This window comes from Gopherus evgoodei, chromosome 13 (genome assembly GCF_007399415.2).
Source record: "Gopherus evgoodei ecotype Sinaloan lineage chromosome 13, rGopEvg1_v1.p, whole genome shotgun sequence".
In the NCBI taxonomy this organism is placed as follows: domain Eukaryota; kingdom Metazoa; phylum Chordata; order Testudines; family Testudinidae; genus Gopherus; species Gopherus evgoodei.
In genome coordinates, this window is record NC_044334.1 from 30,615,838 (window position 1) to 30,642,298 (window position 26,461).

At 42.3% G+C, this 26,461-nt stretch overlaps 1 protein-coding gene across 8 annotated transcripts in view; it reads left to right on the forward strand.

Moving 5' to 3' along the window:
• The first annotated feature begins 504 nt into the window (after nucleotides 1–504).
• EWSR1 (EWS RNA binding protein 1) overlaps nucleotides 505–26,461 on the forward strand; it is a 40,860-nt gene continuing 14,903 nt past the window's right edge. For 2 of the 8 annotated variants that reach the window (XM_030582333.1, XM_030582335.1), the window contains exons 1-7: nucleotides 514–620; nucleotides 8,192–8,228; nucleotides 8,514–8,565; nucleotides 14,987–15,110; nucleotides 22,025–22,211; nucleotides 24,707–24,874; nucleotides 25,950–26,161. In XM_030582333.1, coding sequence (XP_030438193.1) covers nucleotides 608–620; nucleotides 8,192–8,228; nucleotides 8,514–8,565; nucleotides 14,987–15,110; nucleotides 22,025–22,211; nucleotides 24,707–24,874; nucleotides 25,950–26,161 — 793 coding nt within the window. In that variant the 5' untranslated portion in view covers nucleotides 514–607. Of the gene's footprint in view, nucleotides 621–8,191; nucleotides 8,229–8,513; nucleotides 8,566–14,983; nucleotides 15,111–15,514; nucleotides 15,533–22,024; nucleotides 22,212–24,706; nucleotides 24,875–25,949; nucleotides 26,162–26,461 lie in introns of all 8 variants that reach the window. The other 6 variants (XM_030582327.1, XM_030582330.1, XM_030582329.1 and 3 more) reach the window with 6 other exon arrangements.

Below are 26,461 nucleotides of genomic sequence, written 5' to 3' on the forward strand. Positions count from 1 at the left end.
TCACAGCTACCTGCTCTGACTGCATGAGATGACATCACACCAGCACCCCACTGCTCCAAGCGTTGACCTCATACCAACTCCCCACAATGACATCACACAGCGCACTGCAGGCTGTGTCATGGGACTTTAAGCCGAGATATGACTCGTGTATGTGGGTCATTTCAATAAGGACAATCTGTGATGGCAGCTCTCCCCCGTCCCCGCATTCCCCCCCATGTGCGGCACAGCCCCGCGAGTCTGGCCTCCCCGTCCCTCCCCCAACCTCGGAGGCCCATTCTGCGTTTCCCTAGAGTGTCTCTTGAACGACGGTCCCTAACTGGGTGGACTGAACCATTCTCCACCCCAAAGGGGAGACATGCCTAGAAATAAATCTCCGTGGTCCCTGTCTCCTCCCTTGCCAGGCTCCCGACTGGTATTTGCTCCCTGCCGGGGGGAGAGTCTCCGTGCGGAGGGGAGTTGGGATCAGGCGAGGCGGTGGGGAGGGGAAATGGAGTTAGCCCCCCCTCCCGTTCGGAGTGGTAGGAGCCGAGGTTGGAAAGGCTGCGCATGAGCGCGCGGCAGAGCGACCAGACGGACGTTGAGAGAACGAGGAGGAACAAGCGAGAAAATGGCGTCGACGGGTGAGGCGGGGGGCGGCGATAGAGAGACTCGGCCCGGCCGGCCCCCAGCCGGGGGAGCGGCCCCTCGGCGCGGGGCGCATGGGGCAGGCCGAGGCCCGGCCCCGCCGGGCGCTTCCCGGGAAGGGGGGGGGCGGTTCTGGAAGCTTCTCCGGGCCGCGTGTGACGGGAGGGTCGGTTGGGGCGGGCCCGGCCCCGCTCCCGCTCCCGTTGTGTCCCGTTCAGGCGGGCGGCGCGGGGGGCTCCGCTCCCCGGCCCGAGCCGCCCGCCAGCGCCGGGCCCGGGTTGGCCTCCCGCAGCCGCCTCCGTCTCCCCAGCGGGCTGGCCGGAGCCGCGCTCGCACAATGGAGCCGCCCGAGGGCCGGGCCGGGCCGCGGGGGGCCAATGGCGGAGACGGAAGGCGGGAGCCAGGGCGTGGGGCCGCGGCACCCACTCGTCCAGCTCCGCCGTGGGGCCTCTGCCCTGGCAGCGCCACTGGCTTCAGCGCCCTGTGGGGCCGAGCCCGCGGGGAGCTCTGGGCTGCGCCGGCCCGCGGCTTTGGGGCCAGGTTGACACACACGCGTAGGCCGCTGGCATCTAAATGCCTCTGAAAAGCTGGGTCCGTCCCAGCGAAACACGGGCAGTTACCTTCCTGCGGGGGAAGCGGCTCCTTTTCATGAGCCGAGAAGCTGATGAGAAGTTCAGTGTTCAGTGCGCTGATTGTAACGAGAGCCGCTCTCCTGCTGAGGCTGGGCTTGTAAAATGGGTGTTATGTTAAAAGGCATTTACCATTGAAGGTTTGCACTGTGGTGTGGCAGTGAAGGTTGGGGCTCACTAGACAGTTAGTTTCCTAGAAAATCTTTACTCATCATGAAATGTCTTTTCTCTTAACTCTTTCAGATTTAAGTGCTCTGCATGCTTATTGCCAAAAATGAGAACACCTGTATGCTTCAACATCTGTTACCTAATCTGTATATCCCATTTTGCACCAAAACACACACCACCTCTAGTACTTTAAAGCAGTTTTAACACATTATTTTTGAAGAATGTCTTTAAAATATTTTTTTAATTATTATTTAAATTTCCACTGCATGTTTCCGATGAAGTGGGTATTCACCCACCAAAGCTCATGCTCCAAAACGTCTGTTAGTCTGTAAGGTGCCACAGGATTCTTTGCTGCTTTTAAAATATAGAAAACTGGCTAAGGAATGAGAGTGTGCTTTTGTTGGTACAAAACTTACAAGGCATTAGATTATTCGTTACAAATCCCATCTTGTATTCTTGTCACAGTCAAAGTGCATTCTTAAGTAACCTTTACATTAATATTCTCTTGTGTATTGTTCAAAATTTACTGCTCCTCACTCCACTTTGGCAACTGTCCTCTCTAGGATCCAGCTTCACTAACTATTGCTAACTGCTTTGCAAACGTGGAAGTACAGAATGGCTGGCTCTGCATGAGTCAGAGCAGCTGCTGGTTTAAGAGATGATCTGAAAGGGTGGGAGAACAGTTCTCCCATTATTGCCCCTCTAAAATCACTAATTATTCTGTACACTTCTCAGTTTTTGATGGCAAATGCCCCACCTGCATAGATGTTCTTAAAGCATATATTCATACTTGATAGTAGATCATGAAAATTATCTTAAATTAGGGGTTGACGGTTAGTGCTGATATAGTGCTTTCTCTTTCTGGCTTAACATCAGATTAATTGCCCTGGAGAGAGACTGATCTTTACCCATCTTTCAGACCAAGGAGTAAGAGATTACACCAAAGCATTAAAATTCCAAGATCTAGAAACAGTCATCTTGAGTTTTAGGATGTATATCTACAAGTATTTACATCTCCATGTAAGCAAAAAGAGGGGCTGAATAACAGTTTTGTTAATATAATTACATGACTAAAGATCTTTTGCAAAGTACACATTTGAATATAGAGTTAGCATATCAGCAGCTTTTCATCAGCATGTGTTGTTGCTGGGATCACAGAACAACTAGGATTAAGTATTTGGTTAGAGTAAAAGCAAGAGTGCCTCTATTGAAAATTGTGTATCAAAATGGAGGAACTGTAGTTTTGTTCTACTTGTTAATCATGTAATACATTCAGTAATTGTGTAATGCAAAATGCCTAGGATTTCTTAAGGAACTACAACTTTAATTACCGAAACTCAAGTTTTCTATAGGAGTAGAGCGGGAAATAAGATGGATAGGGCCATTACAATCCCTCTCCACATTAGGACTCAGTACTTGAAGTTTATTTTAAAATATGCTTTGGGCTAATATTGTTTCTAAAGCATTTTTTTTTAATGTGGATTAAACATTTACATCTTGTCCACATAGGCAGGCTAAACTGCAAAAATTGTCTTTGGTAAATGTTTGTTGAGCCTCATTGTGGATGTGGTTTATATAGCAGTGAAAAGATAAACAGACTAATATTTGGCCAACAGATATGTCATGAGATCCTGTGATGAATATATCTGGTTACATTATGTTTCAGTTGTATAGGATTGATAGTAGATTAACTTTTTCTGGGACTGTGATAGAGCCTGGTACAGACAAAGGTGTTTTTGCTGTTTGGGAGTGTGGTTAAGAGTCCATCTATGCTAAACAGTGGAATTGTGGTGTAACTAAGGACCTGTTATATTATACTGTGGTTTGTTTGGTAGCCTTTCTGGCACCAGAGCAGCACCATAGTATTTATATACACAACTTGGACAGTATTTCTTTACACACCAAGGGTCCTCTTTGTCTTAGGAAAGGACACATCAGAGAAGCCTAAATCTGCTCCAGTATGCCTTTAATTTGAACACAGTGATTCTTGCAGCTTATCTTTAAAAATCAGTACAGTGAAGGTATTTAAACAGATTTCTAGAACTTTAGCACCAGAAAACAGGGTGGATAAAAATTCATGCTGCTTTAAAAAAAAAAAATAAAAAATTAAGTATGAGTTTGGTTTTTTAAATAAACATTTAAAATTATATTTGAAATTGACAACCTATGTTGTCTTAGATTTATTATAATCTATTAAAATAATTTCAACTAAAAAAATTAAGCAGTACATGTTTAATCTGAATAAAAAGTATGTAATAGGGTGTGATCTTCTTGTTCTAAAATTTTGAAGAAGGTGGTAATCAAATAATCAGTTCACTAACCAGTTTTAAACGTAAACCGTGTTTTGAATTATTTATTTACTTATCCAGCACATTTAAGGTAATTTTATTTAACAACAAGTGCTGGATTTGTGCACTCCTGATTTAATTTTAATTTCATTCAAATACCACTTGACACAAATCATAAGCAAACAATCATCTGATTAAAAATTAATCTAGATAATTGGTTAAATAAATGTGTATAGCTGTAATGTAGCCTCCTTGCTAGCAAAAAAGCGCCACTTGTAGTGTAAGTTAGTTGCAAATCTACGTATTTTAGTGATTACCAATCAATGGGAATCAACCCGGAAACTAACTAAAGTGCAAATGCAAAACATGACAAAAACACCCCACATTGATTTAAATCAAGGGTTCCTGACTTTTGTTTAATTGGTGCACTCTGCTAGAAAACTTGCAGTACTGAAAAGTTAGTTTGATTCATGTTTTTTATTTTTAAATTTAGTGTTTAATGATTTACTTTCCTTCATGTGTACTAAGTTCTTTTATGGGTGCTTTTCACTTAGTTTCTGACAGATAACTTTTTTTCTTTGGAGAAAACCAATGAAGCATTTCTTTGGAAGAAAACGCAATCGTACATGAGCGTTGCAAAAAATTATAAATAGGTCAAACTTTGGGCTTATCAACCTAAAGATCTAATGACTAAAGAAACATGTAAGAGTGAAATTGTCAAAATGGTTTTAAAAAAATGTGCCTGTCTTGCCATTCCCTAAAGGAGGATGTTTTTTCTTCAGGAGCTGCTGTATTAGTGCTGCACCATTGCATTGTCGGGTCTCGTGAAACAGAAGAGGGCTGAAGATTCAAGTCCCATTGAAATGAGTTTTTGAAATGTTATAACCAGGGATCCTAGAAATCCATTTGCCATGGAAAAATGTGGAATTTGCACTTTTATGGCAAATTTTTATTTTTTACATTTTATGAAAAAAATGCAGTTGTATATTAACTATGGTGGAACCCCATTTATCTGATCTAATTGGGACGGGCTACACTGGATAAGCAAAAATCTGGATAATCTGGAGAATGGGCAAAAAGCTTCAGGCCCAGGCAGCAGGGCTTGAGCTGTCAGTGGGAGACCTTGGTGGCTGAGGCTGAAGCTTTTTGTCCATTTTCCAGATTATCTGAATTTTTGTTATCTGATTGGGCCTCAGTCCCAATTAGATCGGACAAACGGGGTTCCACTGTATAATATGGCTAAAAAACACTGGATTTTTTACTTGAGAATTTTTTTTATATAATGGAAAGCTAGGATCCCTTGTTATAACAATTAACCAAAATATTTCTTATTTAAAATGTTCACTAGTCCATTCAAGCACATTAGAAAAGGGAAGTTAAAGACAGATTTCATAATGTATTTAATTAAACTGATTAGAGTCCTAATAGTAAAAACACTATCTTAGGTTGTTTAAAGGACATAAAAGGGGAGATGAGGGGAAAAATAAGTGTTACAAGTAACTGAAGATTGCGTAGTAAAGATTCTCAAATTTGGGGCTGTTTCTGAGGCTCAGCTCATTGTTGTGGGTGTAGTAATTTGCTTGCCAGTGTCCTTCCACTGAACAGCAAGAGCAGTGGGTTTCAAACTGTTTTACTGGTGACCCCTTTCACACAGCAAGCCTCTAAGTGCAACCCCCTAATAAATTAAGCACACTTTTAAATATATTTAACACCATTATAAATGCTGAAGGCAAGCAGGGTTTGAGGTGGAGGTTGACAGCTTGCAACCCCCTGATGTAATAACCTTGCGACCTCTTGAGGGGCCCAACTCCCGGTTTGAGAACCCCTGAGCAAGAGGAAGCAGAGCTGGGGACTCACCTGTCTCATCTCAGCACATAAGTGGTGGCCATATGTACATATTCTCCCCAGCTACAAGAAATAATCTCAGAAGTGTTGAGTGTGTTCAGTGAAAATGGATGGGGGAGTTGATAGATACTGTATATAGAAAATAAGGGGAATGAGGAACGAGGGGGAGGGAGAGTTGGTTAGGAATAAGATAAGGTGGAGCAAACCTGGAAGGAAAGGAGGGAAGTTAAGACGTAAACACGCCTCTACCCCGATATAACGCTGTCCTCAGGAGCCAAAAAATCTTACTGCATTATAGGTGAAACTGCTTTATATTGAACTTGCTTTGATCCACCTGAGTGCGCAGGCCCCCCCCCCGCCCCCCCGGGCGAGCACTGCTTTACTGCGTTATATCCGAATTCTGTTATATCGAGGTAGAGGTGTAGCATGATGAACAGTGAGGTGAAGGAAAGCAATACAAAGTGTGAAAGAAACAAATGGCATTGCTCATTTTAGGTCAACTTTAACTATTTTGTTAAATGAATGTTTTAAAGACTGAAATGATAATGCATCTGAGCTGGGAATGGGCACACATTTTAAACGTCTATAAAAGGCAGAGTCAAAGAATTGGATGTAGCAAGTTGTACACTTTAAAAAATGTTTAATTTTAAAAAATTTAGAAAAAACAAGTAATGCTAGAATATAGTCTAATTTGTGTGAGGGATTTTAGGAGCTTGGATTTTTCAGAAGAGCAGTTTAACACATTTGGTTCTGAATGGCATCAAATGGCAGGTGTTTAATCTAAAAATAAATTTGCGAAGACTTTCTACCCCATGACCTTCCATTCCCAATACAATAACTTTATTTCTTCCTACTGCAAAGTTCAAAATAGTGTGCAGTCTGGTCAGTAGTTATCATCCAAGCCACTGCAACTTCCTTACTAATGCACTCCCCCTCAAAATCCCAACCAGTGCATGAATCCCCCAACAGCAACACCAAGATTGAAATGGGAGGGGAAAAACCCATATGATTAATTTTAATCAGCATTATATGTGAATGGGGTGAAGGGGTGGGAAGCAGAGATCTGAAAATTGTGTTGCTGAGGAGTCCTCGGCTTTAAGAAATGTGAGCCACTGATATACAATAAAAATACTCTTTTCAAAGAGAAACTGCTGAGCTTCAGTTCATCTGCAAATTTGACACCATAAACTCAGGATTAAACAAAGACTGTGAATGGCTAGCCAGCTACAAAAGCAGTTTCTCCTCCCTTGGTGTTCACACCTCAACTGCTAGAAGAAGGCCTCATCCTCCCTGATTGAACTAACCTTGTTATCTCTAGCCTGATTCTTGCTTGCATATTTATACCTGCCTCTGGAAATTTCCCCTGCATGCATCTGACGAAGTGGGTATTCACCCACGAAAGCTCATGATCCAATATGTCTGTTAGTCTATAAGGTGCCACAGGATTCTTTGCTACTTTTAATAAAAATACTACGTTTTTATATTGAACCATTGTTTATTCAGTGCCACACACATTTCAGTTACAAGAAGCTAGAAAGATAAATGAAAGAATTAAAGCAGATCCTTGAATTCTGCAGTCAGACTCCTCAGGTTTTTTTACTTCAGTTTTCTTGCCTATACTAGCTAACTCTGAGGTATTGTCAAAATAAAAATATATACATCTGTTCCCATTTGGGACTACTTGACTTTTTGCAAGAAAAGTGTAGCAATATCTGGTCCCAAACTGCTTTCAACTAAATTAGATGCCTTAGCCTGAGCTAGTAGCAGTGTTTCTCAACATTTTTGATACCAGAGACCAGCTTGCTGCCTTCCTGATTGTGTCTGGGAGATCTCAGGGATCAGTTGTTGAGAAACACTAATTTAGAGAATGCATAGATACAGAGAGTTCGAACAATGTCCGATCTTTCCATACTCTGTTAATCACACTTCCCTTACCCTGGAAGCTTTCAAAAGTAGTGATTTGTTTGGCAACTAAGGCCTTGACCTGTTGAGGAACTTCTGCTACCACTTGTTCTAGATGTCTGAAATGCAGCTAAAAACACTTCATAACTTTCAGTGAAGCTTTGCATTTATGATCTGTAATAATCTGAAATATAGCATTGTCTTTGACCAAGGCGATGGGGTGGGTGGGAATATAAAAACTCATTGCCAACTGAATATCTTGGATTTTGACACAAACTTTTAAGCAATCTTCCAGTGATTCACTTTTGGCCTTTTAAAGTCAAAATACAAGGAGCAGGGCCTTATTTTAGGTTCTTCAATTTTAAATAGTTTGGAGCAAAGCCTCCTGAAACTGACCTTGTCTTAAAGGGGCCAGGCATAGTGTTTCTTTAAAAAACAAAAACAAAAAAAACCCTGCTGCTTCTGTAGCTGGGTGCCATCCAAGGTGACACATTAAAATGGGGTAACCCAAGATAGCTGGAAGCAGCAGGTAACAAAGGGAAAGTTTTTGCTTCCAAACCAAAATGCCTAATAAATGTGTTTATTTTTAGCACCTTTGAAACACTGGTTTCTGATTGTTTGTAATGGTTTCTCCTCTTCCAAGCAGCTGGAAGAGATTCTGGCAACTACACTCTTATACCATTAATTTTATTAGCTGTCTTTGTCAACGTTCTTACTCTTCTTTCTTTCCTGCAGACTATAGTACCTATAGCCAAGCTGCAGCCCAGCAAGGGTAAGTAACATTATAGTCTCCGTTTGTGTTTTTAAAAGGCATACAATAGTTTCCTCTTTAGTGAAGATTAGGTATATAGTGTATTTCTTAACGTGTGTGTGTGTGTAGATTTCTAAATAAAAAATGGATTCTACTGTTTTCTTTAAATTAGACCTTTTATATTCTGTTACCAAGAACTACAACAAAAATAGTTTGGGAACATTGAAAATGTTTATGTAAAGTATATATTACACAATTCAATAGTGTATATCTGCATTTTAAAATTTCATTACATTCTTTTTATAGCTACAGTGCTTATGCAGCTCAGCCAGCTCAAGGATATGCACAGACGACCCAGGTAAAACATGGGGTATTTTCATAACAGCTACTGAGTCACATGTCTACCAGTAAACTAAGCCAGACTTGACCAGCCATTAAGTAACCAAAGAAAAAGACTGAGCTTTAATGTGAAATATGTTGGAAAGTTTTCTGATAACATTTTAGAGTGCGTAGAAGTCTTCCTTAAAGGGACATCAACCATAAAATCTGGAACTGTTCACTTACTGTTAAGAATTTCTTAGCCTACTGCTGTAACTGAGAGAATTGAGAGAAAATAATTCTTGGCGTGTATTTAACAGTTTCCCTGTTTGTGAATATTTAATTCAGCAGTGCAGGAGAGAGAAACCTGTTAAAGTAGGGAAATGTAATTTGCAAAGTTGCAGCAGTCATTTGATGGAATGGGAAGAGAATAGACTTTAAGTACAGGTATTATACCAGAAACAATTGTTAACACTTGAAATTGACTAGATTTCAGGCTGATGGCCATCAAAAGGAAACTAAAATGTTTGGGTTTAAAAAAAAATCTTAAGGATCCAGATTATGCAGACACAAACATCAAATGCATTTTAAAGGAATACTGAGTTTCCTTCTAAAACTCTAGTTTAGGTTTCTGTGTTTCTGCTAGCATCATTTGATAGTTTCACTTTCCAGGGAGCTGCATGCCTTACACTACAGCTGTAAGGTACCAACTGTTGCCAGAGAGATATAATCTTTGCATTTGGGCCTCCTTAATCAGTGACCTACACACTAATTTAAGTTTTGTTTACATAATTGTATTGATGAAAAATGACTTTAGAACTAAATATAGCAGTTCTCAAACTGGGGGTTGGGACCCCAATGTGGGTTGTGACACCATTTTAATAGGGTCGCTAGGGCTGGCATTAGACTTGCTGGAGCCAAAGCCAGAGCCCCTCCTCCTGGGGCCAAAGCCCGAGCCCCACTGCCCAGGGCTGAAGCCGAAGCACAAGGGCTTCCGCCCTGTATGGTGCGACTGAGGTTATAAGCCCCCTCACCTGGGGCTGAAGCCCTTTGGCCTTGGTCCCCCTGCCCGGGGTGGTGGGGCTTTGTCTTTGGCAGGGATCGGCCTCCTGGGGTCATGTAGTAATTTTTGTTCTCAGAAGGGGGTTGCAGTGCAATGAAGTTTGAGAATCCCTGAGGTAGAGTAATAGGCATCCTTCAGTCTCAAGAGACCATGGGTATGCACCCGTGAAAGGTAAAGAATTTACTCAGTTGGTTTTATGTCAGCCACGAGGGTGGCTGAAGAGACCCACTCGAGAAACAATCTCTGCCACATCTGTCACATTTTAAGCCCTTTGGGCTCTGCCTTCTGCAAGCTCTTTCCTCCTCTGTTAAGCTGGACTGCTTCCTCTCGCAACTCTGGAGACCTTTGTTAAGCTCTTGTTTCCAAAGGCTGCAGTCTTGACTGTGATCTTCCCATTTGTCCACATCCATGTCCATTTCTTTGAGGTCTCACTTGCACACATCCTTGAAATGCAATTTTGGATGTCCTTTGGGTCTTTTTCCTAATGCCAATTCGCTGTAGAGAGTGCCCTTTGGGATGTGCCCATCATTAATTCAGCACACCTGCCCAAGCCAACGGAAGTGTCTGTCTGTTTGGGAAGTGTTTGCATGCTGTTATGCTGGCCCGTTTGAGCACCTCAGTGTTGGTGACGGTCCCTCCAGAAGATTCCAAAGATTTGATGAAGGCAACACGTATGAAAGCTGTTCAGCCTCTTTTCCTGAAGAGAGTACAAGGTCCATGTCTCGCTTATGTACAAAAATGTGCTGATAGCACACACATGATACACACATCTTTGTGTGTTCTGTGAGTTTGTTGTTTTGCCATACCCTCTTGTTCAGTCTAGACATTGTTGTGGCAGCTTTTCCAATCTGGATGTTGAGTTCTGTTTCAAGTGAAAGGTTGACTGTGAGAGTGGACCCCAGGTATGTGAACTCCTTCACTGCTCAAGTTCATAGTTGTTTATCTTAATGGAGGCTGCTTCCTCAACTTCTTGGCACATTTAGTCTTTTTTAGGCTTATAGTAAGCCTGAAGTCAGGCAGGCTGTGGAAAAACTGTCCATTAGGCTTTGAAGATGCGCTTCTGTGTACGCTGTCACTGCTGCATCATTAGCAAAGAGAAAGTGTTGGATAAGGGCCTCCCGAGTCTTGGTTTTAGATCTGAGTCTTGCAAGATTGAACAACTTTCCATCAGATCTTGTGTGCAAGTAGATTCCCTCAGTTGATGAGCCAAAAGCTAGTTTCAGTAGCAGAGAGAAGATGATCTCAAACAGAGTGGGGCAAGTACATAGTCTAGCTTAACTCCGCTATGCATCTGGAAAGCCTCAAACACTGAGCCATCATATTGGACCGTGCCTTACATATTTTCATGGAAGGATTGAATCATGCTTAAGAGTTTAGAGGGACATCCAATCTTCTGGACGTCCAATATTCTGAGATAGAGTATCCATACAGATAACTCCTTTTTCCCCCAAATAACTAAATAATAACAGATTCACATTAGTCAAGCCACCAGTATGCTGTAGTGCAGGGGTAGGCAACCTATGGCACGCGAGCTGATTTTCAGTGGCACTCATACTGCCTGGGTCCTGGCCACCGGTCCGGGGGGGCTCTTCATTTTAATTTAATTTTAAATGAAACTTCTTAAACATTTTTTAAAATGTTTGTTTATTTTACATACAACAATAGTTTGTTTATATATTATAGACTTCTAGAAGGAGACCTTCTAAAAACATTAAAATGTATTACTGGCACACGAAACTTTAATTAGAGCGAATAAATGAAGACTCGGCACATTGCTTCTGAAAGGTTGCTGACCCCTGCGATAGTGGATGTTTTATACTTTTCTTTAGTTTTTCTAATTGTTAGAATTTCAGATTTTATGTAGATTTTTTTCTTCTGAGAAGTTTCACACTTAAAATGTTCATCTGTGTTGAAAAAGAGAAGACCAAGGGCTCACTAGGGGCTTGTCTACATCAGAAAGTTGCAGCGCTGGTGAGGGAGTTACAGCGCTGCAACTTTGAGAGTGTCCACATCTGCAGGGCATCACCAGCGCTGCAACTCCCTCTTTGCAGCGCTGGCCGTACTCCCGTTTTGTCTCGGGTGTAGAGGATCCAGCGCTGGTGATCCAGCGCTGGTAATCCAATGTAGACACTCACCAGCGCTTTTCTTGACCTCCGTGGAAGGAGGAAGCCTCTGGTAATCAAGCTGGTTTCCTTTCCCGGTTTGCTCTCTCGGTCCCGGAGCCAGCCAGCAAACCGCGGGGAAGGAGACCTGCTTGCTCGGGGTTCCGGGACCGAGAGAGCAAACCGGGAACGCCGCGGTTTGCTCTCTCGGTCCCGGAGCCAGCCAGCAAACCGCGGGGAAGGAGACCTGCTTGCTCGGGGTTCCGGGACCGAGAGAGCAAACCGGGAACGCCGCGGTTTGCTCTCTCGGTCCCGGAGCCAGCCAGCAAACCGCGGGGAAGGAGACCTGCTTGCTCGGGGTTCCGGGACCGAGAGAGCAAACCGGGAACGCCGCGGTTTGCTCTCTCGGTCCCGGAGCCAGCCAGCAAACCGCGGGGAAGGAGACCTGCTTGCTCGGGGTTCCGGGACCGAGAGAGCAAACCGGGAAAGGAAACCAGCTTCGCCGCGGTTTGCTCTCTCGGTCCCGGAACCCCGAGCAAGCAGGTCTCCTTCCCCGCGGTTTGCTGGCTGGCTCCGGGACCGAGAGAGCAAACCGCGGCGTTCCCGGTTTGCTCTCTCGGTCCCGGAACCCCGAGCAAGCAGGTCTCCTTCCCCGCGGTTTGCTGGCTGGCTCCGGGACCGAGAGAGCAAACCGCGGCGTTCCCGGTTTGCTCTCTCGGTCCCGGAACCCCGAGCAAGCAGGTCTCCTTCCCCGCGGTTTGCTGGCTGGCTCCGGGACCGAGAGAGCAAACCGCGGCGTTCCCGGTTTGCTCTCTCGGTCCCGGAACCCCGAGCAAGCAGGTCTCCTTCCCTGCGGTTTGCTGGCTGGCTCCGGGACCGAGAGAGCAAACCGCGGCGAAGCTGGTTTCCTTTCCCGGTTTGCTCTCTCGGTCCCGGAACCCCCCTTGAAGCCGCCCAACAGCGCTGCAGTGTGGCCACATCTAACACCACTTGCAGCGCTGGTTGCTGTAAGTGTGGCCACTCTGCAGCGCTGGCCCTATACAGCTGTACTAATACAGCTGTAACAACCAGCGCTGCAAAATTTTAGATGTAGACATGGCCTAAGACCCTGTCTGTGAGAACAACACAACTCATATTTATAGGCAAATAGTGCATGTTACACTTGCAGCCTTTCCTCAACTTCTGACCTACTGAACTTTCCACAAGTCAAGAAAGCTTGAAATGCTTTCATGTGAATAGGCTATCCTCCTTTAGGATTTGCAATTTGAAGTCAATGAGACATGTGGTCCTAAGTCACATCAGGCTTGTCTTCACTGCAGTTTTAGCTCGAGATATAACTTGAGCTTTGCTCCTCACCCACACGCAGATCTTGTTCACACACAAATCTCTAGCACGAGAGATGTGGTGCTTTAAGCTTAGGTAGGTGAAGGAAAGTGTTTGAAGCTCCAGCTTGTAATTCAGTGGGGGTGCAGCAGCTCCAGTTACAGCAACTCAACTGCTAATCTAATCAGTGTACTAGAACAATTACTCTGTGGGTATCTACACTACAGCTCCCAGCCCAAGTAGACAAACTCACTTGAACTAGCATGCCTAAAATAGCAGTGTGTCTGTTGCAGCATTGTCAGTGACTCAGACTAGTTACCTGACCTCAGACCCATAGGTCAGCCAGGCTTGGGCTTGGGTTGCTAGCAGCAGCCTGAGTTGCCACCCATGCTGCAGTGTCCATACTGCTATTTGTAGCATGCTAGTTTAAGTGGAGCTAGCCTGAGTCTGGCTACCCAGGCTCAGAGGCACAAACCCAGCTGCAGTGTAGACATATCATGTGCTGCTAATCACTTTGTAGTTTGTGTGTTTCTCAGGATGATACTGGAGGTAGGCTAGCTCAGCTGGTGTAATAAACCTCCTTAGGTGCTTTTGAAAATCATGCCCTCAAGTACCTAAATATGGGTTTAGGTTCCTGCTTTGGAAAATGTTCACAACAATTTTGTTAATGCTTTGAAAGCCTAAGTAACATTTCACAGTTAACACTGAAGGAATTTTGTTTTGAAGGGTCAAAGATTTTATTCCACTAAGAAAAGTTTTAATAAAAAGTATGTTTTTTAGCTCCTCAGGCTGCATACACATATATTCATATGATTAACTTTAAACATGTGAGTACACCTGTCAAAGTCTGTAGGAAGCCTGGGATTATGCATGTGGATAAAGTTATGTATTTGTGTTTGCAGGATCAAAGGCTTAGTTTTCAATATTTTGTTTGGCTGTGGGGTTCGTAAAATTCTAATAAAGATACCAGTAGTGACATTTAGAAACTGCACTTATAATTTACTTGAATATAAATTTATAATCTAAAGATACAGTATCTTAAATTAGCTTTACAAAGCCTCAATCTACTGTATATACTCGTTCATAAGCCGAATTATTTTAATAAAAAGGGAAGCACCAGAGAAGGGGGTAGGCTTATGAATGGATATAGAGAGGGAGAGGTGGGACACCACCCTTCCCCCCCCAACAAAGAGAGCAAGGAGAGGCAGCACAGCCAGCAGAGACAGAAGGGAAGAGGCAGGGCCAGTGTGTGTCTGCTTCTGGCCATGCTGCTCTCCCCCCAGCCTCTGAAGCAGCTGCAGCTCCAAGACTGGCATGCTGCTCGGCCCCGCCCCCAGAGCAGGCTGTGGCCACCTAGGCAGCCGGAGCAGCTCTAGCCAGGTCAGAGACATCCTCCCCAGATAAGGTGGGATGGGAGGGGAGAGTGTGGGGAACTGGGGCTAGGGGTGGGGTCATGTGGGGGATGGTCACAGGGCTTACTCCCCTGACTCCCAGCTTCCCCCCCCCCCGCCAAAAAAAAAAAAATTCCCCACTAGTTGCTGTCCTGACTATCAGGGTAAGCAACTGGCGTGCTGGGACACTTTGTTTACTTAGGTTTACCTCCATTCCTGTGGACGCTTGAGGTAGACAAACCATCTCGGCCCACCAGCGGCTTATCCTGATGGCCCAGGAGCCAAAGTTTGCTGACCCCTGAATTATAGGGTCAGCTTTTGAACAGGTTATAAAATTTTTCCATTTTTACTTATCCATCTTGGGGGCGGGGGGGAGGGGGTTGGCTTATAAACAAACTGGCTTATGATCGAATATATATGGTCATTTAGCTCTGTTATTAAAACAAAAATAAATCGATTTAAATTGCTCCACACTGCTGCCTTTTTACTCCGTGTCCCCAAAATGACTGTTTATATGCCTCTGTGTAATGAAATACAACTCATCTCAGTGCTTGAATTAAATATATATTTTCTTTGGAGCAGGCCTATGGGCAACAGAGTTATGGAACTTATGGACAACCCACTGATGTCAGCTACACACAGGCTCAGACAACTGCAACATATGGGCAAACTGCATATGCAACTTCATATGGGCAGCCTCCAACGGGTAAGAGCCTCAACACTGTTGCATGACTTTGTTTTTACTGGGGAAAGAGCTTAGTTAAAATCTTCTACCTAAATATGAACCTAAACCATATTGAATTGATCAGGGCAGCTTTGACGTAGAAAAGGTTTTAGTCTTCCTATAGCTTTTCTTGTAGGGAATGCTGATTTAAAACGATGCTGAGATGTGGGTGGGGTGAATGCCAGGAGTAAACATACCCGTTTAATCTACAGAATGTACTTTGTTTAAAAAAAACAAACACACACACACAAAAGCTATGTAACAATGCTCATTGGGAATGTGTACTCAGGGCATCTCTTCAGTTGCTTGAAAATCAAATTGGTTAAAGTAACTGTTTGCCTGTTCTGATAGTGTACCCTCTACTTTTTGTCTTGTGCTTTCCACAGTAGAAGGGACCAGTACAGGTTTGAATATCCTGCTCACTCTTGCATGGGAAATGCTGTTTCATTCTGTCTAAACTTGTGATGTTAACCCTTTAGGTGTTTCATTTGCTTTAGCCCTAATAACATCACATTAAACATATAGTACTATTTAAAATTTGGTAGTATTTAGTGCCATTTATAAGTTCCATGTCTGTATAATAAGTACCATTGACAAACTCTTGAGTGCCATGCTCTATGAATAAAACTTTCCAAGCAATCTAGTGACAGCTGTACCAAGATGTTCCAGATGAATATAACCCAGCTGTCTTTACCATTTCCTAAAGGGTAAACAGCATGATTAGACATGTTCAGATTGTTCTTATCACCACCTTTGCATGTTCCATGTTATGTCTATGGGTTTCCAGTTCAGACATATACTTGACATCTTCATAAATGCTCTGTAAATTACTTAACTTTTGCTTTTTAAACTGGAGTCTTGTTCATAAAAATACCTTAATATTTTTACTTTTAAAAAAACAACTGATCTGGAGAGACTTGATACATCATTTGAAGACTATATTCTGGTACACTCAGTTTGAACCAGGAGTCCATGCAAAAACATAGTCTCTAGTGGTTCCTAAAGGTTCCCTAGAAATATCCAGGGCATACAAGTAGTGCTTCTATTATATCTGGGCATGGATGGATGGTAAGGTGGATGCCTTGCAATGGAAAATGTGGAGAAAAAATTTCCCCATAATGTATTTAATTGTGCAGTTCTTTAAGTGGGGGAGGGTTTCTTTCTGGCAGTAATCTTATGCCTTGAAGAATTAGAACTGATAGCTTTTAGTGATTAACAGAATATATTTGTAGACTTAAACTTTAAAAATATCTCTGAAAAAATCTCTGCTGATGCTAAGGCCTTGTCTACACTAACAAGGTAAGTTGATCCAAGTTACGCTAGTTAAGCTACATAAATTGTGTTATTTAATTGGGCGTAGCTTAGATCGATTTACAACGATGTCTGCGTTGATGGGAGAGTGCTTCCCCCATTAACTTGCGGCATCTTCTCCAGACCTGCTAAATCGATGCTGCTGCTTCTGTTGCAGCACTGCTGATTTAGCCTTTAGTGAATACATGCCCTTAATGTGCAGGGGTTATAGGAACAGTAGTCCATAATGGATTATGTTTTTTGCATGCACCATGTTTAGCTCAAGGTACATTTACTGGGCTATATAACAATATTAGATATTTTTCCTATGCTGCTTCCTCTCGCATCCAATAAAAAATGCCACTTAAAAAAAAATATGGTCAGATGGAAGACCACATTGGCGTAGGTCCTTAGAATATGATTTGCGTGCCTTCCTGTCCATCAGTTTGCCTCCCTGTCTTTAACTTTGGCAGAACTGCTTATATACGCTACTTATATGCACCTAGTGCCGAATGCTAAAGTCACTACACCATCCTCTCCTAGAAGATTCAGAACCATCCAAAGGTGAACTGATAGTAGTACTGTTTTAAACAACCTGAAACCTCCTAGGGGCCTAATCCAAAATCCATCAAAGATACTGTTCAGTATGCAGTTTCTGTGTTTTCGTGCTTTATAAAACATGTAGTGCTGTAAGGCACACACAGATTAACACCTTAAAAAGGATCACATTTAGACTTCCAGTCAAATTGCAACTAATTTTCTCTAAAAGCTGACTTCGTATTGCATAAGACAATTATTTAAATAGTGCTTTTTTATCTATTTTCATAATTAATTAAAAGGCTTTATGTTGTCTCAGAGCTTTACGTTGCTCTGTGAAGCTCCTTAGAATCATAGCATCATAGAATATCAGGGTTGGAAGGGACCTCAGGTGGTCATCTAGTCCAACCCGCTGCTCAAAGCAGGTCCAATCCCCAGACAGATTTTTGTCCCGGATCCCTCAATGACCCCCTCAAGGATTGAACTCACAACTGTAAGTTTAGCAGGCCAGTGCTCAAATTCCCCATTCCCCTTGAAATACCACTGAAGCGGGTTCTGACTGCATGAGTAGTAGAGCTGGTTCTTCTGCACCATGATAATGGTCCAGGCTAAGGTTGTCTCTGCCTGCATAGGGGCATATTTTAGTCCCACATGAGAGGCTCAATCAGTCTCCCCTTAGTCCCAGCCTATTTGGTCCTGTGTGGCTGGCACTGATTTGCACTTGGTGTGAGTTAATCCAAAGGTTATCAATATCTTCTATATTGTTACCCCAATGAAGCAGTTTTTTGGGACTCCCTTTCCCCTCTAGGCGTAAAGGTTGGGAGGAAGGGTCATAACCCTGGTGACCTCTTTGTGATCTCTAGATTGAGAGTTATCTTGTTCAAATAACCAAACCCATTCTTTCTTTTTGCCCCTGTATCTTAGTATTATGTATTTAAAATGTCAGTACTTGAAGTTGATGGCCCACCATCATGAAGAATAATTTATTATGGATGGTGAACATAATTTCCTGTGTCTTGGTTCTCACTTATAGTAAGTTTACCTATCCCGTATGTATTAGGATTCTGCAGGAACCTATTAAACACCATAGTAGTTTATGATGCTGGCTGTTTAAATTAGAGAGAACTTTGAAAACTGCCACCACCTGAAGAGAAGCCAGCCATTTCAGAATAAATCCTTTTCAATCCAATATTTTAGCTGAGTATTCTTTTACGATTGAATCCTTCCCTTCTAATGCAGAAAGAAGAGCTGTTTACATAAATGGGAGGGTTGTGTGCAAAAGGCTTGCTGGGTTAGATCCTGTGAGAGGAACTGGAGCTGACTAAGGAATATCTTTACTGGGCTGCTTAAAGCAGATTATGAAGTTCTTAAACTTTTTTTTTTAGTCTGTTTTGGAGACTCCCAAATTGTTCAGTAAGTGGGTGGTTACATTGTCTAAATCAGGGGTTCTCAAACGTTAGCAACCAGAGGACTCTCAATTTGATTTAAAAAGTTTTGCAGACCCCCAAAGCCCTTGCTGAGCCCCAGGCCCTGCCCCCACTCCACCACTCCTCCAAGGCCCCACTTCTTCCTGCTCCCACTCTACCCCTGCCCCTCCTCTTCCCACCTCCTGCCCTAAGCATACCCTATCCACATTCCTCCCCCTCCCTCCCAGTGCCTCCCAGTTGTGTAGGAGGCACTGGGAGGGAGGGGGAGGAGTTAGTGGGCCCTATGGACTCCAGTTTGAGAGGTGCTGGTCTAAATGTTCCCCCAAAATGGAATCTAATACATCAAAAGATACAGCTCTAAGTGTTTTATATTAAACTATGCTGATGTGCAGCTGAAATTAGAATTTACAGTAAGGAGTTCCTAAATCACTAACTATTTACATATTGAGGCTTAAATATTAAAAGCACTTTTACAAATGATGTGCCAAGACTAGAGTTCACATGTGCTTAAAATTCAAGGTTCCTTTTAGTAGGAGAGTTAACAGCCTTTGTGACATCTGGCAGTGTGCACACTCTACTACCTGCTTTGCATTTGGTTTTAATAATACCATCAAATGTGTCAGGGAAAAGGGTCCACAGTTGGAAAGATCTAGGTAAGGCCTTGATCCTGCAACAAATTCTCTCTGAGTGCAGGATTGGGACCCAAGTGCATTAGTTTGCTGTGAAGTTTACCTCTGACCACTCGGAACTGACTTACTGCAAAAACCTGATGTTGTCAGTGAGCGCTCAGGGCTTAGTTTTTTGGAACTGGGGTTCATCTAACTTTAGGTTGATCAGCTAGTCTTTGTGGAATGCTTTTGTGGCTCATGTTTGGTTTTTTTTGAGTGTTTGAACTGTTTCAATTTGCTGAACACAAAAAACTGTGCTCATTTTACACCATTCAGCATCATCCCATTCACCTTTCTTCCTCACTAGCACGCTTAGGCTTCAGAACAGGGATTTGCACTCTAGACAGAAATGAGTACCCAGAATATTATGAAAAGCAAATATTGTTGATCTAGCCTTCCTATAGGAAGGGAGAATAAATACCTACTTGCACTTTGGCTTTTGTAGCTTGGCTGAATTGTAACAAGTGCAATTTAAAATGCTGGGATTCATGAAGAACACTTGAATTATTACACGTGTGCTGGGTTACTACTCAGAATGTTGAACTGAAGTTGGTTTTATAGTTTACCAGTGTAGCTGTTTTGGCATGTGCTATGAGGTAGTTTCCTCTGCTCAGTTTAAACACTGCTTCATTAACCAATTAGGAAAAGGCTGGATTTTGTTGACAGGTCACCTACATAGCACAATGATTAGTGAAAGCAGCCTTGTGCATTTTGAAGACACTGAGGATGAAAGGAAAAGATGCTGACTAATAAACACTACAGTACTGGAGATTCTCTTTTGAAAATCAGGCAGTGGAAAGGAAAACTCCAGTGTAGTTAGTCTGAACACTACATGTGATGTATTCATCTTTGTGATTACAAGTTTATTAATTATAATAAAATTAACAAGTAAAAAGGAAGCTGTTATCTTAACTGATGAAAAATAGGACTGAGATGGTGTTTTCCTCTTACTGTCCTCAATGCTAGCTATCAGTGCCCTTTTGCAAAATCAAGCTGAGCTGCTGGAAAATACCAGTAAAGAACATCTCCTACTCGCTAACTGGAGATAGGAGCAATGATCGATATTTCTAAAAAGTGTCAACGATTTGTTTATATGAACTACTGTATATTTTGCCTGTGGCATATTAAATTGCTATGGTCTTCCTTTAACCAATGACATATTAAAACAGCAGAAACAATTTGACTTCTTGGTATGTTTCTTTATTGAAATACCTCTTCTCTAACTTACTAGAGTATGCTGTTCAACATATTCATAAGTGATCCAGAAAAAGAGGTAAACAGTGAGATGACAAGTTTTGCAAATAGTAAATTTCTCAAGATAGTCAAGTCCAAAGCAGACTGTGAAGCGTTACAAAAGAATCTCACGAAACTGGGTTACTGGACAACAAAATGGCAGATGAAATTCAGTGTCGATAAATGCAAAGTAATGCGCAGTGGAAGACAAAAGCCCAACTATACATACAAAATGATGGTGTCTAAATTAGCTGTTACTACTCAAGAAAGAGATCTTGGAGTCATTGTGGATAGTTCTCTGAAAATATCTTCTTACTGTACACCGGCAGTCAAAGAAGCTAACAATGTTAGGAACCATTAGGAAAGGGATAAATAAGAAGACAGTAAATATCATAATGCCATGATATAAATCCTGGTACCCCATACCTTGAGTACTGCATACAATTCAACTTATCTCAAAAAAGATATATTAGAATTGGAGAAGGTATGAGAAGGACAACACAAATGACTAGGGGCATGGAACAGTTTCCGTGTGAGGAGAGATTAAAAAGACAGACTCTTCAACTTGGAAAAGAGATGGCTGAGGGGGGATATGATAGAAGGTTATAAAATCATGAATGGTATGGAGAAAGTGAACAAGGAAGTGTTATCTCCTTCACATAACTCAAGAACCAGGGTCACCCATTGAAATTAATAGGCAGCAGGTTTAAATCACGCAAAAGGAAGTACTTCTCCACACAATGCAGTCAGCCTGTGAAATTCCTTGCTGTGAAGGCCAAAAATATAACTGGGTTCAAAAATGAGTTAGATAAGGTCATGTAGGATAGGTCCATCAATAGCTATTAGCCAAGATGGTCAGCGTGCAACTTCATGCTCTGGGTGTCCCTAAGCCTCTGGCTGCCAGATGCTGGGACTGAATGACAGGGGATGGATCACTCGATAATTGCCCTGTTCTGTTCATTCCCTCTGAAGCATCTGGCATTGGCCACTGTTGGAAGTCAGGATACTGGGCTAGATGGACCATTGGTCTGACCCAGTATGGCCGTTCTTATGTAAGTGCAAAATTAAAGTTCATTCTTTACATTTCAAGAATTACTAATGATTGCAAGTACATAGTGCTTTTATGGTAACCTGTAAAGATCATCTTAAAAATTAGCCTTATGCCTTTTCTTTGTGCTGTATTAAGGCCTAATATGGGTGTGACTTAGCTAAAAGTTTCTGTAATTGTTTGGGTTTTTTTATGTTAGAAATAACAAGAATGTTCTCTGACTCTTCCCTGTTTTGGAGTATTTTCTACAGGTCTCTGCCTGTATTGTACTTTTTTTTAAATTAGATTTTGAAGTTAAATAGTAGTAAACAATCAATCTTTAGTCTGACTGAGAAGGAACTCACCCTTGGTCAATCAGCTTTTTTGTTCTCAGTGATGTAATTATTTCTCTAGTCATTAGTTGGACCTGGAAGACTAGCCTGGAATTTCTAATGTTTAAAGCAAAAACACTGTTTGGGGGAAACAAATTTCCAGGCCTTCATGTACCATGAATAAGCAGAAAAGGGGCATAAGTCAATTTTTATGTTTTCGGATTACCTATATTGCATAGTAAAAGTAAAATTGGTAACATTTATAACCTCTGGGTAAAAGTCTTTGAAGAAGAATAAAAGTAGTCTGAAATAGGAAATCTAGATTGAACATCAATGAAATCTAGATTGAACATCAATCTGACAAAGCTTTTGTTTGTTCTAGGTTATACCACCCCAACTGCCCCCCCAGCTTATAGTCAGCCCGTCCAGGGGTACGGCACAGCAGCCTACGATACCACCACACCCACAGTTACTACCACTCAGGCTTCTTATGCAGCACAGTCCGCTTATGGCACCCAGCCTGCCTACCCAACCTATGGGCAGCAGCCTGCAACATCTGCACCTGCAAGGTAATACAGAACAATTTCATTTAATTTTTTTCTTTTTAAATGAGGGTCTTTCTGCTCTCCTATCAGTTAGAAAGGTGGGCCATTGACAGATCCAAAAGCAACACCGAACATGCTTGGGCCTCCTCCTCTCTCTCTCTGCATATGCCTCTCCTTTTGCATTTTTGGTTTCAGCTTTGCTGCTGTATCTCATAGCTCTTTCAGTGCCTGGGAAAAGTGTGTACATGACTTGCTCCCTCTGTGTCCAGCACAGGGTGCCAGCAATGTTACCAAGCGATTGCCTAACACAGGAAATTCTACTGATCATCGAAACAGTGCGTCTGACTGTAGATGCAGTGCTATCAAACTGTAAGATAGGAAAAATAGTGGAAAATTAACACTTGTCTATCTTTTAGTTATGGGGTTACTTAAAGCAATAGTATTGCCTAGCATGTCGTTTGGGAATGGGTGTACGTGGATAACTTGATACAAAATATCTTCAATGTGTTTGGCCCCTGTTGACAATAGACCTCTTAGCTTAATTGTGTGTTCAGCAAATGTAAGATAGTCTTTAACTAAAAAGAGGTTTAGAACAGTTATCTCTAAATCAGATTGAATGTTAAACAAAACAAGCTGATGCCATCAGGTGGCAAAGCTGTTTACAAGCATAGTGCAGGAAAACCTTGAGTGAATGTCTGAGTTAATTGGCTCTAGAATGTGATCTGTCTGGTGTTACCAGATTTGCCCATTTGTTTGGGGTATGCTTATTTATTCGGGTTACTCTTCAGGGGGCGGGCGACATGTTCTGTAATTCTATCAATGTTCTGCTTGTGTCACATGTGTTTTCATGTGGAGCTCTACTTCGCCCTTAAGCAAGTCGCCTCCTGATGGAGCTATCCTGCAGGACCTAGGTTCACTAGGGCTGGGTTCCTCCAGAACCAGATGAGTGCACGCGCGCGTGCGCGCACACACACACACACTCTAACAGAGCAAGTCTGAACGGACCGGGTCAGTCGGCACTTTCAAGCTGACCCCTTATGTGCCCCTGGGCTCAATGGACTGGGTCAAGCAGCACTTTCAAGCTGCCACCTTTATCTTTAGCTTAGGTAAAAGAAGTGTTTCTGTAGAGTAAATGGGGGAAGCTAAAAACACAAAAGAGTAAAGTTCAGCAAGAGAGAGAGAGACGCAACCAGCTTAACCATAAAAGTTATTTATTGAATAACAGTGGTAACTACACAAGGAGGGCTAAACCAACATAACATACATTATTAAAGGTTAATACCTAAGGTAGAAAGGAAAACAGAGAGAAAGAAGGGGATCTCACCCACTGCAAGAGGCTTGAACTGGTCAGGGTTCCTGGATGATGGTGGTAGCTCAGGGTCCTGAGTGCTGGAGACAGGCAGAGACTCCAGCATGAACAGTCAGGAGAAGATGGAGTCCCAGCAGAACTGATGCATAGTTTGAATCTAAGCATCAGAACACTTACTTGAACATAGGTAGGGGTTTTTTGTAGAGAAACAACAATGGTTCAAGGGAGAACACTAGATTTGTTTATGGGTAAACTGATGACTCAAGGATTTTCTTTAGGCTAGACAATAGGAGCTGATCGCTCTTAGCTATGGGTGGTGTTTTCTTCCAGGGAGCTCACATTGCAGCTAGGCTGCTTCAGTATTTTGGATATCAGTCAAGGATTCATTACTAGAATTGGTCTGATAACTGCTGAGCTGGGTGGGGGCAGGGGAGGTTCATTAACATCTGGAGCAGAGATTCCCATGATGCAGTGCTTCCCTGCTTTTCTGGTCCCAGAGTTCAGTGCGGTTCTCTGTTCTTCATTCTATATGCTAATCCTGTCCCATCTTCCATGCAGGTGAGGCTAGGTTCTCTGCTCTCTATTCTGTATGCAAATGGAGATGTCTTAATCTTTATCACCCTTGTCAGGAGGGGTCTAGGTGTGTCTCCCAACGCCTTTTCTCTGATTGGTCTTGGTTCAAGCAGAGACCTGCGGGGGGGGGTGTGTGTGTGTGTGTGTATGTGTGTCCGTCCCTCATGAGTCAGATAGGCCAGGCACTGTGCCCTGCTTCCCCCAAAACACAGAGCTGACTGGTATCACTGGGGCCATGCTGGAGTTGGTATAATTCTAAATTATGTGCTTTAGATTTGAGATTGCACCTGATTAATAAGGTAAATGGAAGCTGTAGCAAAATTGTATTTTTAATTATTGTTAATGAGGTAGCCAATGATTTCTCTAGTAGTGGAAGAATGTATAAATTGTCAGTCAGAATATAAAGTCTTGAATTTATCTAATGAATTCTATCCTTCCATAGTGATGAAACGGATCTTGATTTGAAATTAAAATGCATTGGACTACCTAATTGCAATTTTAGGTCATAAATTCCATAAACTAATATATCCTGGTCTTCTGCTGGTATACTTTGGGTATCATTACCTGTTGTAAGGAGAATTGGGGGAGAGGGGAGTTTGGTACAAGGTAACTCCTCATTGCTGAACTTTGCTTTTAGACCCCAGGATAGCAGCAAGCCAGCGGAGACTAGCCAGCCTCAGTCAAGTACCACAGGTTACAGCCAGCCGAGCTTAGGATATGGACAAAGTAACTACAGTTATCCTCAGGTGCCTGGAAGTTACCCTATGCAGCCTGTCACTGCTCCTCCATCCTATCCTCCAACGAGGTAATTCTTTCAGAAAATTTCAGTTGGCGAAGGTGGTGGTGGAGAATTAAAATTTGTTTGCTTGGATAAAAGTGTTGTTGCCTTTTTAAAATGGACTTTCCTAGTGTGTGAAAACTTTAAATATTTTGGATTTTAAGCATTTGTTCTTTATAAGGCTTCTAGCCATGCTTGCAGATTATCAGATATTTTCATAAACAAGCTTACTTGCATCTAACCAGTCTTCTGTTCACTGCAGGGTCAAAGAGGAAAGAATACAGGGTTGTGATTAAATAAGTTCTAATCAAATGATAGAGATCTATAATAACAAAAGGCAAAAGTGACTACTCAAGAAAAATGTTTATATAAAGATATTCACTTAACTTTTAAGTGTGAAAGCCACTTTTTAATTACATGTCATTGCCTCCTAAAACTTTGGGTCCTAAAGAGAGGATGTGTTTCAGGCACTCTTAGTGTTAACTTATACAAATACTGTTTCCACACACGTCATGAATCTGAGGTGAGTTGTTCGTCCTGAAACGTAGGACAGATGTTGCTTTTGAACTTCTCAAGCATGTCTGAAAAGCCTACACATGCCAAGCAGAATTAAATAAAGTGGATTGGCAATAAAGTGAATTAGATTGCTTTTTATTTATAAGAAGCCAGGGAAACAAGTTACAAACAAACCATATTACCAGCTGGTATTTTATAGTCTTCAGTGGCATTGAAATTCTAGATGACATATATCAATCATTCACTGAATCTGTTTGTTTTAAAGTATTTATTTAAAGTGCAGTGTCCCAAGGGGTGCAGATTTCCCACTTGGAAACTAGTGGTGATTTCCATGGCATAGTTATCTCTTTTTAGAGCTATGAAGAATTTGATCATTGTTTTGTTTTGAGCAACCCTTCTTATTTTGTTTCTGTTCTTGCAAATCATCCTCCATAGGATGACCTCACATTTTAAATGACTTTTGTTAATACACGTTGTCTGACTTGCATTACTGTCTAGTTAAATACCACTGCAACCTAATGTGTATTTCCAGGTGGCTTGATTTATCTTCCATCGAGAAACGCTTCTTAATTCTTATGTCTTTCAGCTATTCTTCTACACAGCCAAGTAGTTATGATCAGAGCAGTTATTCTCAGCAAAGCACCTATGGGCAGCCAAGTACCTATGGACAACAGACTAGCTATGGCCAGCAAAGCAGCTATGGCCAGCAGCCACCTACTAGTTATCCTCCCCCGACTGGATCCTACAGCCAGGCCCCAAGCCAGTACAGCCAGCAGAGCAGCAGTTACAGCCAGCAGAGTGAGTTTGCGTAATGAAGCTCATCTAAGGAGGTGAACTGTAATGATTGTACTATCTCAGTAGTGTTTATCAAACAAGATATACTAGTAAATCTCTGAAGAAGGCTTTAGCTCGTTTAGCATTTTGCGTCTTTTCCAGCCAGCAGGCAATCTGCCAACTAGTAGTTCTGTAGACTTTTCCTGACTGTGGGTATAGTTTTAAGTTTGACTGCAAGTCGAATGCTATGCATCCTGCTTTTAGTAGAGCCATTGTATTAAGACTCATGTTAAACGTTTAATTCACAGTATTGCTACAGTTCAT